This window comes from Caloenas nicobarica, chromosome 6 (genome assembly GCF_036013445.1).
Source record: "Caloenas nicobarica isolate bCalNic1 chromosome 6, bCalNic1.hap1, whole genome shotgun sequence".
Taxonomy (NCBI): domain Eukaryota; kingdom Metazoa; phylum Chordata; class Aves; order Columbiformes; family Columbidae; genus Caloenas; species Caloenas nicobarica.
Genome location: NC_088250.1, coordinates 21,708,592 through 21,726,468, shown reverse-complemented (window position 1 = coordinate 21,726,468; position 17,877 = coordinate 21,708,592). Strand labels below are relative to the sequence as shown.

At 43.0% G+C, this 17,877-nt stretch overlaps 1 protein-coding gene across 1 annotated transcript in view; it reads left to right on the top strand.

The window, feature by feature from the left end:
- Window positions 1-1,014: 1,014 nt before the first annotated feature.
- Window positions 1,015-17,877, top strand: part of CERS6 (ceramide synthase 6) — a 122,539-nt gene continuing 105,676 nt past the window's right edge. The window contains exon 1 of the mRNA XM_065638088.1: window positions 1,015-1,190. Coding sequence (XP_065494160.1) covers window positions 1,021-1,190 — 170 coding nt within the window. The 5' untranslated portion in view covers window positions 1,015-1,020. The remainder of the gene's footprint in view (window positions 1,191-17,877) is intronic.

Here is a 17,877-nt window from a genome sequence, read left to right as displayed (position 1 = left end):
TGCACTAAAGCCTGCCAGTCACCTTTGCCGTAACGTCTGGTGGAGACAATTACAGCTTTGCTCTTGCAGCTCGTCTCTAGCGGGTCTGAGCAGCGAGATAAGGGGCCGAAAGTAAAAACGTGCATAAAGACAAAAAGGTTTTCTTTACCTGGGGGTGCAAAGCCACAGTCCTAACCTCCGTTTGGTTGCTGATGGGTAGTGTGCTCTCAGTTTTCCATGCCTCATTTACTTTGTGTGCCGTACATGCATACAGAGTTGAGTCACTAAATGTTTCAGAGGGTCCTTTCACCCAGGACAGTCTCGCTGCCATTTAACCGCCTCACCGGGGCGGGCAGAGAGCGGTGCTCCCGGCAGGGGTTACTCAGGCTGAGGCAGCCGGTACCGGCCCGTGTGGCCGTGCCGAGTTCAGAAAAGGAGCTTTGGGTCAGCCCGGCGGGCGGCGGGAGGGCCGCGGCGGCCCGGCGCGGTGACAAGGCGCGGTGACAAGGCGCGGACCCGCCAGGCCGGTCGGACGCCGAGCCGCCGCTGAGGCGGAGGCTGCGTCCCAGCGGGTGCAGCGCGCTGCTACCGGCAGCCTCAGCCGCGGAGAATGTCCCCAGGACAGCGTCCCTGCTCGCTCGGGCCGCGCAATTCCTGGTTCGGGGTTCGGTGCGTGTTTTGGGGAGCGGAAGAGGGCCGGGGGGACGCTGCCTCCGGCCCCCGGCAGGGCCAGCCCGGGGCCGCCTCAGGCGCGCGGCGGGGTGCGCGGGAGCCGAGCGGCCGCGCGGCGGGGCGCGAGCCGATGGGGGCGGCGCGCGAGCCCATGGGGGCGGCGCGGCCGTGTGACAGGCGGGGCGGCGCTCCCCCGCCGGGCGGCCGGGGCGGGGAGCCGGCACCGCTCGGCAGCATCATCCGCGGCGGCGGGGCTGAGACGCGCTTCCATCCTCCTCTACCCCGGCAGCCGCTCGCACACGCCTCGGCGCGGTGAGGGAGGCCGGCGGGCGGAGGGGAGTGCGGGGCGCCGCGGCAGACAAAGCAAAGATGGCAGGGATCCTCGCCTGGTTCTGGAACGAGCGGTTCTGGCTGCCGCACAACGTCACCTGGGCGGACCTGCAGAGCACGGAGGAAGCCGCCTTCCCGCAGGCGGAGGACCTCTACCTCGCCTTCCCCCTGGCCTTCTGCATCTTCATGATCCGGCTGCTCTTCGAAAGGTAATGCCGAGCCGCCCGCGCCGCCGCGGGCTCGGCGGGACTGGGCGGGCTGCGCCGCTGCTCGCTGAGGGGCAGCCAGGGAACCTTGGCTGCCCGGCGTCTCCCTCCCGCCGCCGCTTCTCTCCCGGCCTGGCCGGGCTCTTACGTTTTCCCCCCCCTCTCGGTCGGTCACGTAGCGGGCCCGCCGCAGGGAGGTGGAGGGGGTCTGGAGCAGCCGGCGCTCCTGTGCCGCTGCCCGCAGCGCGGCCCGGCGCGGGCGGTAGGCGGCGAGGTCTCCCCGAGTATGGGCGCAGCCTCCTCTCCACCTGCGGCGGCCGCGGCGCCCCGGCCCGGCGCTGGGGGCGGGTAGAACAGCCCTTCGGCACCTGTGCGAGCCGGGGCCTGCCCGCCCGCGGGCCGCTACCCGCGGGTTGCGGCGGGGTTCTGGCCGCCCCCCTCAGGGAAGCCCCGCAAGGAGGTCGGCTCCCGCCGGTGGAGACGGTGCGGGAAACTGTCCCGGCAGTAGAGTCTGCCCGTGCCTCCGCCGCAGGGTCGCTCTGTTGAGGGTAAGCTGAGGCGGAGCCGGCGCTGCCTTGCCCTGCGCGGCCGCGGGGCGAGCGGCGCCGTGGGGCAGGACTCGGCCTGACTCCGCCGGAGGGGCGAGGCTGAGCGCGGGCGGCGGCTGCGGTCGGAATGGGGCTTTGGAGGAGAGCACCGGCCCCAGGGTCGGGCTGTGCTGCTGAGCAGAGGTTTGCTCGGGCAGTTCGTGTGGTAGCGCTGTGAACGCTCCGTGCCACACATCGGAAATGATCCCAGTGAAGAGCCGCTCCAGACGTCGTTCATCACTGAACTAAACTCGCCGTTCTCTGCGATTGCTGAATTCAAAATACACATTTCACAAGCATATAAATATGTATATTTAAACACAGGAGGTCAAACTAGTGATTGGTCAGCAATGACTACTCTTCTATGAGTGCTTCCTTAGGGGTATTTAGCAGAGGCTGCCTGTCGCAGGGGCAGCTGAAGCGAAGTGAGCTGCTCACTGGCACACACTTGTGTGCCGCCTGACAAAGGTGGTGTTCCCTCCGTCTGCAGAGAACAAAAGAACGATTGCCTGTGCTAACTCCTACGTGTTTTCAGTGCTGTCTTCCTAGGCAATGTTGTTAGGGTAGTCAAGCAAGATAAAGGAAGACCAGTAGTTACCACATGCCAGAGAAATGCTATAAAGATGCTTTAAAAATGATAAAAAGCTCATCTACCAGATAGCACTCCACATCTCCTAGGCATTTCCTCACCCTGGTTAGAATGTGGTACCTGGAATGTTGGTTTGTGGAAAAACTTGGCTGCTACCATGACTAAGTTGAGAGGACCATATTTGTTTTGAAAAATAAGCTGTCGTGGGCTGTTGCTAACTTCTATTTTGCTTTACAGATTCATTGAAAAAGACATAAAAACTTGTGGTCTACCTGAAAATCTGAGGTTATCCAAAGCTGATTTAAACACTAATCCTGAGTTAAATACTGCAATATAGTTACAGTTTGAGTGCCAAGTATTTAGCTGATGTCAAATCATTAGTGTATAGGTTTTTTGCTTTACAACTTGTACAATGTGTGCTTTTGAACACTGAAAGTGCGTGCGTGATGTTGCATCTCTTGCCATCTGAACTGCAATATGTATCCCAGCAGGGCTTTGTTTAGATGAAGGAACAGTTAGTCAGGGAGACAATTTCAGCCTAAACTTAGAATCATGTTGTTTCTGCTAGTTCTGGCGTGGCTGTTGTTAGCATTATGGAAGCTACTCTGATTATGTAGTAGTCCATATCCTTTCCCTCTGTGGTGTGGATTTTTTTTTCATTCATTTAAAGTAATTTTTAATTTTGCAGTACATTATATTTTTAAGTGTTAGTTATACAGATGAGAAAATCAGTATGTTTTCATAATTCCTTTATATTCATTAGGATAATTTTGACATTTAGATCTGGAAATGAGTTCTGCTAGCCTGATAGTAGGTGAGGGTCCTCCTAGGAGGTTTTATTAACAGTTACTTTTTTTCTTTTTAATTTCAAATCAATTGTAGAACTCCTCTGTGAGAGTTGGATAAGGCCGTTCTGTGTGGGATTAATCTGCGTGGCATGGTACAATTGTGGTTTTTAATGTAGAGCGTTTTATTAAAGCCAACTGAGCAGAAGTGACTGGACCTGCTTCCACTGACCAAAGCAGGAGGATTGTCTTTGATTTGAATGGTGGGAAGAACAAGCCTTATTATTGTGCAGTGGTAATTTATGTTGTCAGACCTCTGTGCTTTGCTTGTTGGGAGCCACAGAAATGCCTCATGCACATCATTAATTCAAGGCTTGCAATTATTTCAATTGATAAAGCTATACAAGATCTAGAAGAAAAGAGAAGCAAGCATATCTATTAAAGTGATCATTTTTCATTCTTCCGTGTATTTAAACAGCTACAATTTTTCCTTTCAAAACTCAAGCTGTGGATGACTGTTATACATGCTACATCCTGGGAAAAGCTGTTGCAGATGTGTAATGGTTCCCCGGTTTTGTAATGGTAGCAACTAAAGAAAAATAGATGCTGTAATACATTTTAAAAAACCTCCAGGGGTACTTTAAATCCACAGTCGTACTGAAATATTTGTAACATCAGTGTAGTCTCTCTCTTGTTTTGTATAATAAGATACCTGATACAGGTGCTCTTGCAATTCTTTATACTGGTAGGTAAGCAGCCACAGGATGTTAAGAATCTGATTATTTATTTTATATCCATTATTTTCAGACTCCTTCACAGCAGCTGACTGCTAGGCTGCTGGAGCAACATGGTTTTATTTCCCTTGCTATGAGGGGTGACTAACTTCATGCATCTTCACAGTAGTGAGAAATGTGGTTCAGGGGGAGCTGTGATTTGGACTTCATGTTTCTTTGCTTACAAAGTTCTCGATATGTCTGGGCAATGAAACTTATGTTAAAAGTTGACTTCATTCATACATATACATTTGTATATGTATGTACAAATACATATGTATTTTTGGGTGCAACTGAAATGACAGAACCTGGAAATTTTTTTCTATACATATTCACCTATTAACAAAGTTAATCCCACTGGGATTTTTTTTTTGTTGTTGTTACTGATTTGGTGAGTCAACTAACCAAGTAAAGAAAATAATCTAGACACTTCTGAAATGTTATTTCTTTTTTTTCTTTCAAATAAACTACGTTTTGTTGATTTTCCTGACCAGCACTCTTGAATGAAAGGAAAAAGTAGATTAGAACATTAAGGTATGCTGAATCGCTTCAGCAATTGGATCTGATGATGATGAGTGCTCTTGAAATAAGCTTTGCTCTGAGGTATAATCTCATAACCGTGAGATTTAGTGGATCTATCTGCTGAGGCCATCATAGTTATGGATGAGGTGCTAAAATACCTTAACAGCCTTTTGTCTTTTCCCTTCTTTCTCATTCATCTCTTGCTTTAAACACAAAGTACATTTTTAGAAAACTATAATAACTAAGTGCAAAGATAGTGCTACCAAGTAATTTGGAAGATGGCAGGAGTTGAGCAATGCAGTGGTAATGTGGGGACATATTTCTTCATAATATCCATCCATTTTGTGTGTCTTACAATTTTTAAAAGGCGTGTACGCAATTAACGATCCCCTCCTGTACCATACAATGCCTTCAGCTATAAGAAGATAACATAAGTGCTCAATAATACCAGTCTCTGTCTCGCTAGATCCTTTCCAGTCCTAGTGCAAGCAAAGCTGAATTGAAACTGGCCTTACTAATAGCAGGGTGTTGTAGTTTTGATTTGCCTAAAAAGATAAAGCAACATCTGTCATTCTGGGCGAATACAATTTTTCTTCTTTCTTTTATGGGATCACGTGGCTCCTTTCCCTCTGCACTAGACCTCACTGCTCAGCAGCAGCATCCATTCCTATCCTCCCAAGCATGTCCTCTGCGAGGGGTGTGTGGTTATATGAAAATAATGTTTGCTCAGCAATCAGTCTGCTTGTTGGACACAAAACAAGAAAGTAACACACCTCTGCTTTAGAGACTTCTTCCAAAGGAGAAATTTGCTGAGTCCTCCAAAAAAGTGCAAAGTAAACAGATTTCTGATGTGGTCCAGCAATCTCCTGAGTCAAGTTGTCTGATACTACTGCTTTCTTTACACTTGGCTCATCTACTCAAGTTTATCATATCCCATCCCATTGTAGTTGCAGTGTGCTTATTTTGCTCACCTTCTAAGCAGCAGTTTCGGCTCAGACCTGAAATAGCTCCATAAATCAGCAAACGAGGCTTATAATGCTTTTATTGTCCTCTGGCCTTGCTGCAGGGGTAGTTCTCAAAGGTGAATCTGCTATTCATGAGGTGATGGAATGGCTCATATGGTCAGGGATAGCTTGATTATATATAGGAACAGCCCTCCAGCAGTGCTGATTTAAACTGAGCCAGCCTTATCATTTACTATCACTCAGATCAAGACACTGTTAGATATTGAGCATATGGAAATTAACAGCTTTTGCGTGACATTTTGCTTTTATAATGATAATTCAGCCTCAAAGGTAACCTCAGTTGATTGTCATTTTAGTATGACACAGTAGAATTCCTAGTGGATCAGGGTGACATAATACAATGACTGGGGGGAGGTGTGTGTATAGAGAGATTAAAAAATTTAATGAGTATGTATGTATTTTGCTAGCTGTAAAAAATTATTCAGGTGACAATACATCAGTGCCTTGCAATTGTTTCTGGTGTGTGGTGTATACATACAAATTTAATTTTTGTAATCCCTAAGACATCTAGTATCAGTACTTTCTTACAACAACAAGGAGGCTAGACAAGAGACAGAATTTGGAAGGGAGTGTACAACCTTGCTGCATTTCTAGCAGCCCATAATTTCATCTGGGGAGTCTGGGTGGGGCAATGATCATTAGTTCTATCAAAACCTGTTTGTAGGCTTTGATATCTGTAGATTTCTTGCTTAGTTCCCTGTGTGTGAGGCAAAATTTGATCATTCAGGTATAACTCACTTCTGGGTGAGTGGATGCATGTGTTCACTGACAATAACTTTCTCAGTTTCTTTTTTTCTCTGTTTTTAATCATTTTTTCATAAGATGATATGTAAGGTCTTTTTGTGCTTGATTGCTGCTTAAAAGATACTCAATTCAGTTGAAATGGAATAGGACATTGAAATAAAAAACTTCCTATGAAAAGACACAGGCAATGTAAAGCAAATAACTGAAAAAGCTATTTTGTTTAAACTTCAAACCATTTAAAAAAATAGTAACAATGGAGCATTACCAGTAAATAGCTTTAAAATAAATTTATATTTTGCTGGTTGTACCATCCCTTTCTGTCTTTCTTTTCATTAGTTATTTTCTGTCATTTATTTTTCCTTTGTGTAACTAGTTTTTGTTTCCTAGCATTGCAGTGTTTGAGCTTCAGCCACTAGCACAAGCAGATACCTCACAACAAAATGATTGTTTTTACCTTGAGAGCTGTTGTCTTCTTGGCATGGGTGGAGCTCTGTCCTACCAGCTCTGACCAGTGCAGTGTCTGTTCACCTATCTTAATTGTGTCTGAGTTGACTGGTACACTTCTCTGTTGTGTAATGTAGTCGTGTGTTCGGATATAAGCTGAGAAAGTTCCTTTAAGATAAGGTGGAGTAGATAAAATGCATGCTAGTTAAATGTCCTTGTAAAGGACACATTAGTGCCAATCTCAAAATTGGGAGTTCAGTGGGAAATATGTGTTGAGCTCCATTAAAACTGATTTGTAAAATAGCCAGGTCGCAGAAGTACGACAGCCAAACCAGAGCTTGGCTGAGGGAAATGTTTCGGTGACAGATCATTGCTGGGTACTGGGAGCCTATTACTGGGGCAGATCTGCTGTTTCTGGGGTTTTGTCTGAGTGCAGTTCCAGTTACTGTTAGAAGCTCCCATTCAGTTCCTGCCTGGATTCCTGTAACTGTGCAGTTGGATCCAAATTGCCTGTGGCTCTTTTGGTTCCTCCTGCTTCTGCCCCTGTTGCTGATTAACAGACATTTGCCAAGAATTTGTTCTCGGAAAAAGAAGAGCTTCTGATATGCTGCCTCTTTCTACACATCTGCAGACCTGTGTCATATTTGTCCATACAAAGCATTTAATAAATTAACATTTGGGGAAATCTGTTCTCTTGACTCTGTATCTGTCAACAGGGTAGAGAGGAAAGGGATGTCTGAGCTGAACAGTGCTTACTTGGCCATATTTGCCTTTTTTTTTTTTTTTTCCTCCAATAGTTGTTAAATATCCCATGTCTACAGTAGTTTGACAGTTAATTAGCATTTGGGATTTCTGTGCCTGTCTCAAGGTGGTCTTGTAGTTTTGACAAGAAAGTTAAAATTACAGCATAAAAGTATGTAGCTTTCATAAGTTATATAATCTTACATGATACTCAGTAGTGTGTTGAAGACTGTAGTTGGCTCCTTGTGGACAGTTGGCTGCATATGATGTGTATAAGCAGTTCCTTGGAGGTGTTCATCTAGCACCTCGATTCCTCTGTGGTTTTCTACACCAGTGACTCCCTTACCTCATTGGGCACTTATAGATACTGGGGGTGCAGCAGGGATGGACATCCAGGTTAAGGGAGAGGGAGGGAAATGTGTGGGTTTCTGATCACTTCAAAGAGGAGGAATTACTAATGTCTTGCTTTAATGTGAGCAAAGTTTCTGACAATCAGATGGGCTGAGATCTTCTGCCCTCTGCGAGGAAGTCATTTTAGCACATGGTCCTTACAGAAGACTAATTACACCATCTGGCATCCATCAGTTTCCCATAAGGATTATACCTTTCTGGTTATTCCAAAACAGTCAAATTGAGGCGGCGGTGGCAGGAGAGCTGGAGTATTTAGCATAGCCAGTTATAATCTTAGAGATGCTTTTCATAATGCCGGTGGACCTGTAACACAAAGCTGTGACCTCTGGACCAAAAGCAGAGAGAAAACTGTAACATTTTTTTTTTCCTATGTAGTTAATACATCTTATAACGGCAAATTTTGCCATTGGTAAGCTTTCATACTCTTGACCAATTGTGAAGCCTCACGTAACTGTTACCGAGGTAGCATAATCAAATTTAAGCTCTCAAGGTAATTGTCTGTACAATTATTAAGAATGTCTAACAGCCATAAAGAAGTATAACATCCTGTTAGCTGTGTTTTGTATTTTATAATATGTAAGATACATATATATTTATATTTTGGTTATTAATCCAAATGACCTTTTGCACAGGGAGGAATGGAATGCTAAATTTCTCCAGACTACCTCGTATTAATGAAGTATCTTTCAGGTTCACTAACCTAAGCCTCTATTTTAATATTATAAATGGTGCACTTTAAAGTCTGGTCTGAAATGATGAAAAGCCTTCTTTGCACCCACAGGTCACACTAGGATGGTTAAAGCAATATATCTAAATTACTTGCATGTTTTCTCAGTGTGAGTGCAGTAAAAGCTTCCCTGTCTTGGTTTCCCCTATAGGATTGGAGGGGAGGAGGGGAATAGCCTATAGTACTATATATAAAAATAATAAATCTAGCTGCCATAGTTACACTGGTGCAAAAAACAGAGGTTAGACCCCAGAGAGTGTTCATTGGCATAAAATCTTAGATTCCTGAGGCTTCTTGAGTATTTATGCATGCAGGAGTGTTTGTCTGTCCTTTGTAACAGGCTAGTTGCTCTATTTTTGACAGTAATGGGATGACCCAGAGGAAAAAGTGGCTCTTCTGTTTTTCACATGCGATGTCATCACTTCTATGCATTGCCCCTTTGCCATCCTCTGAGATAAACTTTGTTTTCTAGTTCTGCAAGCAGAAGGAGAAAAAGACTTGATAGAAAGGATGCTGAAATCCTCACTTTGGAATTGGGATCTCTTCGCTCCCTTTTTGCTTCGGTTGCTGACTGCATTCAGTTTTATACGACACTGTGTAGATACCTGAACTTTTCGCTGGGACTGTTGTTTACTGTGTCTCTGAGCTCCCATCCTCACTGGGAGAGAATGGAAGCAGAGACCATTCTACTTTGCCTCTACTTTGCTACGATGTTTCGCATCCTATAGTCACATGGAACTTTAAACTCTGAAAGCTGCTTTTGCACCAATACTGCCTACCTGGACAAATGGTACAAATGAGTGTAACTGCCCAGGCCAGTGAGAGACGCCTTTGTGCCATGGCAGGAATTGCTTATTTGGAACCAAGTGTACTGTTCGGTGCAAAGTAGAGAGGCTCTGATTACCCAAAAGCAGTTGCTGATCACTAAAGTGAGTAATATGAAAAGATCAGTGTGTCGCATTGTAATATCCCTTGTGCTTGCTTTTGCTTGTGTGTTGTGACTGTGTGATTTATCTGTTGCTGAGAGAAATGCAGTGGTCCACATAGCTGGAGAGAAACAGCCTGGTGTGCTGTTGTGAAGGGGACAGTCCGAACAAGATATGTTCCTTAAGAAGTACAGGAATCAGCCTTGATATGGCAACTGGTCAAACTTCGTAGATAGGCAGCATAAACATGGAATTCTAGTCTAAACCTGCAGGCATTACAGCATGACAGAGCAGGCAACACTAAATCTATGTGAATGAAAGTGAGCTGAGAAATTTTGGGGGCAGTGGGTGAACTCAGTGGTGGTGGTCTCCTCTGACACAGTTCTCAACCAGGAGGAGATCTGGTCACCTGGGGAGCTGGAGGGCTCCAGCCTCTCACCAGCTGGCTGGCAGGGCTGTGGCTTTCCTGGTGCTGCTGCAGCAGGTGAGACCAGTGAGTCATGGAGACCAGAATCCCCCTTGCAACTGGTGAGACCAGTTGCTTCTGTTGAAAACAAAGTTTTAGGTAATAAGTGGGTCATGAGTGGGAATGTGTCCACTGAAAAGCTTTTCCACAGTTGTCCATTTTCTTGAACTTCCTGTTGTTCGCTACTTGTGGTTGTCCAAAGCATGCTGCTGGACAAGATGATCGGGTCCAGTTGGGTGTATTTATTCCGCTTACGGCCATCATATTGGAAAGAAGCTGTTGAGAAAAAGAAAAGCAAGTGGCTAGACCACAAGCAACAGCGTGTTTTGTATGTATTGAAGCAATAATTGTGTGGTAATTGGGTGGCTGATACTTATCTGTCAACTTTTCCCACACGCCTAGTGTGAGAGAAGAGAGAGAACTGATACGAGAAGAGAGAGCCTGAAAATATCAACAGTTCCAGCACCAAACGCTCCCCAGGATTACAACACCCATTGTACTACAATTAACTCTGCAGTGATTGTGTTGATGTGATTATGACAAATTGAACTGCAAATGGAGTCCTGGGAGCACTGGTGGACAACAAGTTGAACATGAGCCAGAAATGCACCAGCAGTATTGGGGAAAGTGTTGCCAGCAGGTCAAGGGAAGGGATTATTCTGCTGTACTCAGCGCTGGTGAGGCTATTTCTGGAGTAATGAGTCCAGTTTTGGTCTCCACTCTACAAGATACAGACATACTGGTGTGAAGGTAGTGAAGGACTACTAAGACGATTAAGGATTTGGAGCATCTGACATACAAAGAAAAGATGGGAGAGCTGGGATGGTTCAGTCTGGAGAAGAGAAAGCTCAGGGGGATCTTATGGGTGTGTGCAAATACCTGATAGAGTAAATAATGCAGAACCAGACTCTTCTCAGTCATGTCCAGTGAAAGGACAAGAGGCAACAAGCAATTGATATGGAGGAAATTCTGTTTAAACATGAGAACGAACTTTTTCCTGGGATGGTGGTGAAATGCTGGGACAGGTTACCCAGAGAAGTTGTGGAGTCTCCATCTGTAGAGATACTCAGAGCCCAACTAGGCATGGTTCTGCTCTAGTTGACTGTGTTGTGAGAAGGACTTGGTGATCTCCAGAGGTCTCTTCCAACCTCAGTGATTCTGTGAGACCATAAACCTCACTAAATGGCACACTTTCACAGTGCAGGGCTCCAAGGGCTCCTGGGATCCTGTGTCTGTAGGAGGTGTGTAAACTACATCGGAAACCTGAATGGGTGAGGATTAAGTTGAAGTTCACTGTAAGCCAGCATGAGAAACTGAATTTGGGCAGAGCACATAACACTTGATTGAATTAACATCTGGATTTTCTGTTTGCTGTAGAATGCGTCTTTCAATTTTATTGTAGTCTGGCATGTGAGCAGATGGGATGTAACTCAAGAAATAGATGTGGACCTCCTCTATGTAAGACAGGAATTACCTTGTGGGTACCCAAAATGAAGCCTGAGTTGCTGTGGTATAAACACATTCTGTTTCCTTCTACGATCAATACTTTGAGTCTCCCATAGCATTAAATTTGATTATAACAGGCGATTTTGAGGATAATTTTAGTTTTATTCCCCTTAAGTTGATTCTTTTCCACACTTCAATATCTTCAAGATAATTTTGTTTTTGAAAAAAATTCACAGAAAGAGGTGCTTAGAAGACAGGAAATGGTGATTACATGCCTTACTGGAAAAGCTTTTATTCCATTTGTGTTCAAGATAATAAGATTAAATCAGTCTTAGGAAAAAAAGGAGAGAAGCCAGTCTTCAGTTCCACGTTCACTAATTGTTTATATAGGTAATATGCGCATAGTTCTAAATATATATGTGTGTGTGACTCAGAGTAATTTATACACAACAGTGGCATTGTATCATACTGCAATACTTTTTTCTATTTTATTAAAAATTACTGAATTAAAAAAATCTTTAAGAGCAGCTATAAAATATTGATGCATCTAGAAAATGAGTTATTTCAAAATGTCAGTTCTTGGCGTGATAATGAAACAGTTTGATATTTGACAGAAGAAACACACCCTGTATTCTAATTAGAGAAACTCTTGTGTGTGCTAACCTAGAATTGTTATTTTCTAGAGCATTTATAGGAAATGTGAAAAATATTTGGTTTTCTTCCAGTTTGGAATTAAATAGAAATTTAGAAATGTCAAAATTTCATCAGGAACAGATGTCCTAACTTTCAGCCAGCACTGATAAATGAGTCTGGTTACAGGACAACAATGTAGAGATAAAAATGAGATCTCTGTAGCATTACCAACCCCCAGAAGCATGCATTCTTGACCAGCTCTTAATTTAAGAGTTATTTGATTTGTATCTGCATGCATGGTGCACAGGAAGTTTTGTTGTGGTTTTGTTTTGTATTTTAATTTATTTAAGAAAAAAAATCTCTGAACAGGTTGATTTTTTTTTTTTTTTTTTTTTGTGAAGATATGCTGGTGGTTTGCTAGAATCATAGCAAGAGCTCAAACCTCTAGCCTGGCATTTACCTTCAGTTGTCAAGATGAAAAGTGTGCTAGCAGAAATAGAAGAACACTGCATCATTTTGCTTATTCTTCCATTGAGAGCTGACTTCAAGGTTTGATGAGAAAGTAGCACTTTGTATCCATTACCATAGCATTACTTGTGGTTTTGCCTTGTTTCCTGATTGGAATAACTCGGGCATATACTGCAGAGGCTTAGAACTTTAGATATTAATAACAGATCTCTTACTCAAGGAAGGTGCCTTGAAGAATAGAAAACCACAAAGTTATCATGAAGCATCTGTGTTTACACTTACTTTTAAGTGCATTGTAGTTAAATCGTTGGCCTCATTCTGGAGGTTGGATTTAGTGGTGATAGGGTTTTGGGGTGTTTATTTTTGGTGGTTTGTGGGGTGGGGTTTTTTTTGTTTTGTTTGTTCGTTCTTGTTGTATTACCATGCTTTCCTTTATAATTTGAAACATGACAGCCTTCACATCTTTGAAGCACTGGGGCTGTATGAACACACAGCTAGAATTTAGAATTCTGATTGTTTCACATCTGCTATGGAAGCTATCTGTTAATGGTTCAAAAAGAATGCAGTATTTTTGGGCAAAGGGTATGATTCCTGACACTTTAACTCTCTCACTTCTCATCTTACAGCTGTGACCCCATCTCAAAATAAATTTCCCTTGTACCTCTCATATTTAGAGGTAAGGTTTATTCCAGTATTTATTGCTGTGCATCTTTCTGATCTTCGTCTCCTCTTCTGTGTGCCCCATAAATGTTTTCTTGTCCTGCATCTGCTCCCATCTCAGTTCTTTTTATTCGCTGTCCTCTGGTTAGTTTCCACTCCTGCTTTGAAAAAAGCTGTCTGTCCGTGTGTGATGTTCTGCAGAGCTGCTGGTGGCAAAGGTAGATCTGAAGTTTCTGTCTTGAGGTATGTCCATCGCTGCCCAGCTCTTGTGTGCAGAAGATGCAGCAACTGAAATAGAGAGGAAGCAAGGTCTTTTGCCCCTCTTCAGTGCGTTATAGTGTGTAGCAACTCTGTCCTTCAGATGAGTTGCTCTTCCATTGCACCTTTATTGAAGAACAGTGGTAAGAGCGTTACAGACTCCTAACTTAGCTTTCAAAATGCTATTTAAATGTAAAAGCAGCCATAGGGGAAGGCCTGCTAAGTGTAGTGGTATGTAGGAAGACACATTTGGGCCAGGAAGGGGGTTCAAGTTGATCCTAATATTATCAAGGATCTGTCTCAGTTTGGTGGCAAAAGAATATGTTGGTCATCTTAATCGCAAAAGCCTCAAAGTGTTTATTAAGAAAAATCATAGCTGCTTTCACATTTTCTTTTTACACAGTCCTGTATCCATACCAGGAAATAGTTCCTGAAAAATTGTTTGGAAATAACCCAAGTATATTGACTAAGAAAATGACATTATCTGCTAAATAATTTGCTATCCTGCCCCAGCAATCAGACTAGAATACAGCATGATGAGAAACCAAATACAGAGAAGGAGATAGCTGGCGACATCCTTGCTTTAACAGCTATGTGGTCCATGAAGTGATACACAGAGCAAGGATAAGGTAACCTTGATTTCAGTCCTCTGTGTCCAGTGCTTTGTGTGCAATTTCCAAAGGACTTTTGCTTCCCTTGAATACCTGTGGCTGACTTTAGACCTTGACCAGAACAGGAAGGTGTTATTATGGATTATTGTTTGATTTTATTTTTGTTTGTTTATGGTGGTGGCCCTCTGTCTTGGGGAAGGCTTGTTGGAGTGAAGAGGCAAGGCACTAGCTTCCAGCCTCTTAACTTTCATTCTTGTTGATATAGTTCATTGTAGATATTCCAAATACAAAGCTAGATTAGTTCATCTTTATATATAAATAGTCTTTGGAGTCCAGGTGTTATCACTTGCATCTGGCCTTCTCTTTCAGAGTTGTATTAATTTCACTTGGGGCTCCTGTTAATCTCTTCCAAAGCTTTGGGCACATGGCCTGCTAAATCCTGAGTCATACATGAAAAAATGAGATTACAATGGTCAGGGATTTTCATGATCCCTGCCCAATCACTTCCTACGATTTCCTATGAAATGTCCTGGAGTACATACATCAGATTAGCTGTCTCTCTTGGAATATTAGCATTTGCTTTTCTACATGAATTTTAATGTAAAGAGTGCATTAATTTTGTGAAACTGTGTTACATGCATAAAGAGACCTTTGTCACATAGTCTTATTTGATTATTTGCATACTGGTAAGGTCTGCTGGTGTTGTAAATCACAGTTTGTTTGAGGGTGGTCAGACTGATTTATACCAGTTGAAGATCTGTATTACTCTTTAATGTGACTTATTTACTCACAAAGGTTCTGAATCTGAACTGCTAATATAAATTAGAAATTAGCTTCTGCTGAGTTCTGGTGTTACATCAGCATAAAACTTCTATGAATGATGAGAAATTATGTGTCATTATGTAGAGTTATGTGTAGCCATCCGATTGCTGTTTTAGCAATTAAGAAACAAACCCCATTCAATCTGCACACCTAGATAGAAATCAAGACTGTGTGTGTGTGTGTATATATATATATATATATATATATATATATATATATAAAAATTATTCTTTTTTTTAATTCCAGTTTTCTTTCTTTGACTAAGTACCACGTTTGCCCCTTGCTCCTTTTTTTCAGGACTGGGTAGTGTGTGTGCAGCCATGGAGCATTGTTCTGTCTGAAAATCTCTAACACAGAAGGTTAGTTAACGTTTGATGTTAACTACAAAGACTTGGGCTTTCTTGACAGAGTAAGACCTGGGCCTCTGCTCCATTGTGGTGTAAGGCAATCAGTCAGAGGGATGACGTGACAGCCTCTCTTCTCCTTCCCTCGGTCCCGTTTGAACAAGAACATCTCTAATACTGACTAGAGGTGTCAGGTCTGGTACCCAATGGCAGGCTATTGGTAAGCACCTTATGGACATCTTGCATGTGTCCTGTCCTGGTTCTGCTCCAGCACAAAGCTACTTTGTGGTGGAGAAGAAGGTCTGATACATCTGTACAGTGGTTGTAGCTCCTTTTAACATGTGTAGGGTGGTCTGGAAGGAGTATCCCTGACAGGTACTGCGCTGCAGCTGTGGTGCTGTCAGTCCAAGTGGCAAGTAGCTTAATACAAACTCAGGTGTTTTATGTAAACTACGGTCCTGCCAGAGTTGCAATATAAGCATCTATTAAGAGCTATGTTGAGTACACACAAACAGAAAAAGTGTCATCCTTAATGATGATGGTGTTTGTTGCACATGTTGTGACTTTGTGATTTAGAGAATACAACTGGAGGGGTGTGTGTGTACATTTGAATATTAAATAGGTTTTAATGATGACTTCCAAGACTGTCCCAACAAGTCTCCCACTCTGCTTCACAACAGGGTGTTCTTTCTGCCTCACCTGGTAGTGCTGCAGGTATTTATTTATATTAAATGGCATAAAGAGACCTCTGAATGAGTACACTTCCATAACAAATAGGAAAATGGAGCACACTGGATACACTCTGTATTTTCTTACAGTTCCCCTTTAACCAAATTCTCTTCAAGTGAAGGCTTGGCAAGTGTCTCCCCTCAGCTTTGCCCACAGAAGAGCAGTTATCAACCAAAAAGCTTAATCTCAGGAGTGGGCTCTGCATCCTCCAGCCTGTCAGAGAGTGATTGGAAGTATACTGATCTGGTTTTGCTGTTGGTGTTGAAAGCGCAAGGCTTCTGGCTTCAGGAGGTCTAACTTTGAGTGTTACTGTAAAGCAGAGGACTGAAAATTAGTGTGCTTGTTTTCTCTGCTGATGATTTTGACGGATCCCAGGCCCGAAGACTATATAATAGATCATTTTATAATGTAAGTATAAGAACAGTAACTGCTTCTTGCTTCTAAAATGTTTTCACATTGTTTAATGAGAACTGTCACAAATAGTAAAAAGATTTCAGGACTTGCTGCAAGGTGAGGTGTTCTGCTGAACTCCTAAACCTCTTTGCCCTTGGACAGTTTGTGGTCTTACAGGTGCAGTTGCCTCTGTTCTGGAATAACTTCAGAATGTGGCTGCGATACATGAGGATAGAGGAGAGGAAGGAAGATGAAAAATTTCATCTTCACACCTGAGTTTTCTGGGATATTTTTCTCCCAGTCTCCTAAATAACACTAAGTATGAGGTCCCAGTGACTGGCAGTTGCCATTAACAGAAGCATCCACTTCTAAAGAAACACCATTAATCAGTCTCATTCCTGCTTTGATGAGGAGAGACCTGGAGCGAGATAAAATGAACTACAAAACATGCAGAACTTGTGGGAATCCTTATCAGAAATCTGCTTTAGGGAACCCCAATCTTGAAAAAAGGTACTTGGAGCTATAAGCTTCAGTAGCCACTGTAGAATTGGCTCTTGCTTTTTAACACCTTCTTAAATACTGTTTTGCCTGGAAATTTTCTAGCATATTACCTGAAAAAAACCAAAACAAATACTCTTCATGGTAGGAAAGTGCAAACTGTCGACCATCTTAATTTTAATGGTTTTTGTCTTGCTTTGCCACGCATTTACAGTGTGCTCAAAAGAGTTGTACACAGGGTTGGGTTTTTTCCTTCCTCATTCCTTACCTCTAAAATTGTATTGAAAACATTGTAATAATGGTGATGATGATTTATTTGCCTGTTCGAAAGGGTGTTTTGAGATGCAGGTCTGTAAAGGGGTCTTAATACATATGAACAGTTGAGAAAGGTCTGAGTAGTAACATGACAGCTGTGTAGCTGTCTGGGTGTAATATGGCTGTGTAAAGCAGAAGGAGATGGTGATGCTTTTCCATGGAAGCAGCGTAACGCTTGGCATGGAGATCCATGGGTAGAGGAGCGCTGCTGCATGCGGCAGTGCTCTGTACCAAAGGGATGTGTCCTCTTCATTCTGCTAAAAAGAAATAAATTTTGGAACACATTAAAATCTGTATTTTGATACTGCCTTTGGACACCTGAATGCTGTTTAGGACAGGGTAATCAGAAGATAGTACTTACAAAGTTATTGTCCTATAATCGTAATTATAATGAAGGACTTGGTTTATTCTTAGGCTTTATTTATGCCGATAGTACACTGCTACAGTGTACTTCAGCTCTCAGCTCATAGCTTTAGGTTTAGATCTTGATCCTGCAGCCAGGTTATTTGTGGTATAAATGAAATAATGATAAAAATGTTAAGTTCTCTTGGTCTTACTGCAGAACTGAGTGATTTTGGCATTCCAAAGCCTCTTAACTAACGGTGTTAAAATAATGAGTAATGAAAACAGAAGCTGGAATACTTCTGTGCCATCGATAAGTATTTGCATCTCAAATGACAGATCACAACGAGTCAACCCCCTCGTGTGTGAGTAATGCAAATAATTTTTTTGGAGACACAGTGCAGCAACCACATGGCTTGTGGTGTGACAAT